This window comes from Nanorana parkeri, unplaced genomic scaffold (assembly GCF_000935625.1).
Source record: "Nanorana parkeri isolate BGI_ZX_2015 unplaced genomic scaffold, ASM93562v1 scaffold214, whole genome shotgun sequence".
Taxonomy (NCBI): Eukaryota; Metazoa; Chordata; class Amphibia; order Anura; family Dicroglossidae; genus Nanorana; species Nanorana parkeri.
Genome location: NW_017306482.1, coordinates 485,233 through 486,864, shown reverse-complemented (window position 1 = coordinate 486,864; position 1,632 = coordinate 485,233). Strand labels below are relative to the sequence as shown.

Genomic DNA, 1,632 nt, shown 5'->3' with positions numbered 1-1,632 from the left:
ATATATAGATAGATAGATAGATAGATAGATAGATAGATAGATAGATAGATAGATAGATAGATAGATAGATAGATAGATAGATAGATAGATAGATTGATAGATATATCTATCTATCTCACACACACACACACACACACACACACACTGGTGTGGAATTCCTATCGCCCGACGCCCAGGGCAGTGTCGGCCGAGTAGTTTTTTTTCTACATTTAGCCCGCCTGCGCGCAAGCCGCACTGCTAAATGTAGTGTGGGAGCCGTTTTGTACAGCCGTCCAAAAATCACTCTCAAACTGCCTGAATCACTCTTCTCCTCTCCTCCCCCCTCCCCTCTCCTCTCTCTATCTCCAGTGGCCAGCCGTGTACTGCTCCCAGCTGTCTGTCACAGGAGAAATAGCACAGAGCTGTGCTAGAACTCCTGTGTTGGAGGTGACAGGGTCAATAAAGAGAACCTGTCACCTCCAAAAGCTATCACACAAGGGCTTGTTACCTTTGTGTGATAGCAATAAAGTCAAGTAAGCAATAAAGTCAAGTAAAAAATAAAATATATAACACTTAAAAATGTAAACATAAAAATGGAAAAAATAAAAATGTAAATACATAAAAATAGAAGAACAAAATATTACAAAGCAAAAAAAAAAAGTTAAATAAAATCTAAAAAATTAAAACCAATCCCTATCTGCATGCGAATAAACGCATGCATGGGGCATTGTGTGAGTGGAGTGGGCGATCCGTTACCACACGGCTATCGTGCACAATACCGTGTGGATGGCCGGGCAGTCACAGAATCTCACACCACCGCCGATCACGCTGGCAGTGCCATTATTGTCTAACAGCACCCCAGTCGCACAAGGCAGATTGCGCAGTTTCCCGCTGCAATAACGCCCGTGCAAATGCACATAATCGCGATTGAAAACATTCCGAGATTACCACGCGGATGTAACCCCATTGAAATCAATGAGGCCGCGAGGCAACCGTACACGGCCTCGCCCAAGTCTTCACCTGCCCGGTAAATTCACTTTCCCAAGTAATTTGGAAAAATGGAATCACCCGCACAAATCTGGTCCAGACACCATGCCCCCCACTATACTTACCCTTCAGGGAACGGCCCTTCCCATCTGCCAGTATGGGTGTACTATCTGTACCTGTGCCATTGTAATCTGAATTTCGCTCTCAAAATTCAAGCACTTGTTGGTCAGCGCAGTCATCTGACGGCACTGACCAACGAGAAGCTCTTCTTGGCATTGCTAAATACGGTTATGGTTACATTTTTTTTTTTTTCTTTTTTTGCATCAGGACAAGTAGATTTTCACGAGGGACAAGTAGATCAGGCCCCCGCTTTAGTCCTTGGACAAGTAGTTTTTTTTTTTTTTAATTTCCACACCCCTGATATATATTTTATAGAGCTGAGAAACATTTCTCTAGACCACATTCATACAGGTGTATTTTTGCATCTTGGCAGTGTGCAGATGCGCTTTAATAATACAGTGTTTGTTTGTGTTTTCAGCCGTGTTATTTGAGAGATTGGGAGCTACAAGTCCACTTCAAAATTCATGGCCAGGGCAAGAAGAATCTGAATGGTGATGGCTTCGCGATCTGGTACACTAAGGAACGGATGCAACAAGGTGAAGAGGG

At 43.3% G+C, this 1,632-nt stretch overlaps 1 protein-coding gene across 4 annotated transcripts in view; it reads left to right on the top strand.

Annotated features, from left to right (window-relative positions):
* The window catches only part of LMAN2L (lectin, mannose binding 2 like), a 26,616-nt gene that overhangs the window by 6,631 nt on the left and 18,353 nt on the right, over nucleotides 1–1,632 (top strand). For all 4 annotated transcript variants that reach the window (XM_018555798.1, XM_018555796.1, XM_018555795.1 and 1 more), the window contains exon 3: nucleotides 1,505–1,622. In XM_018555798.1, the coding sequence (XP_018411300.1) occupies nucleotides 1,505–1,622 (118 nt within the window). The remainder of the gene's footprint in view (nucleotides 1–1,504; nucleotides 1,623–1,632) is intronic.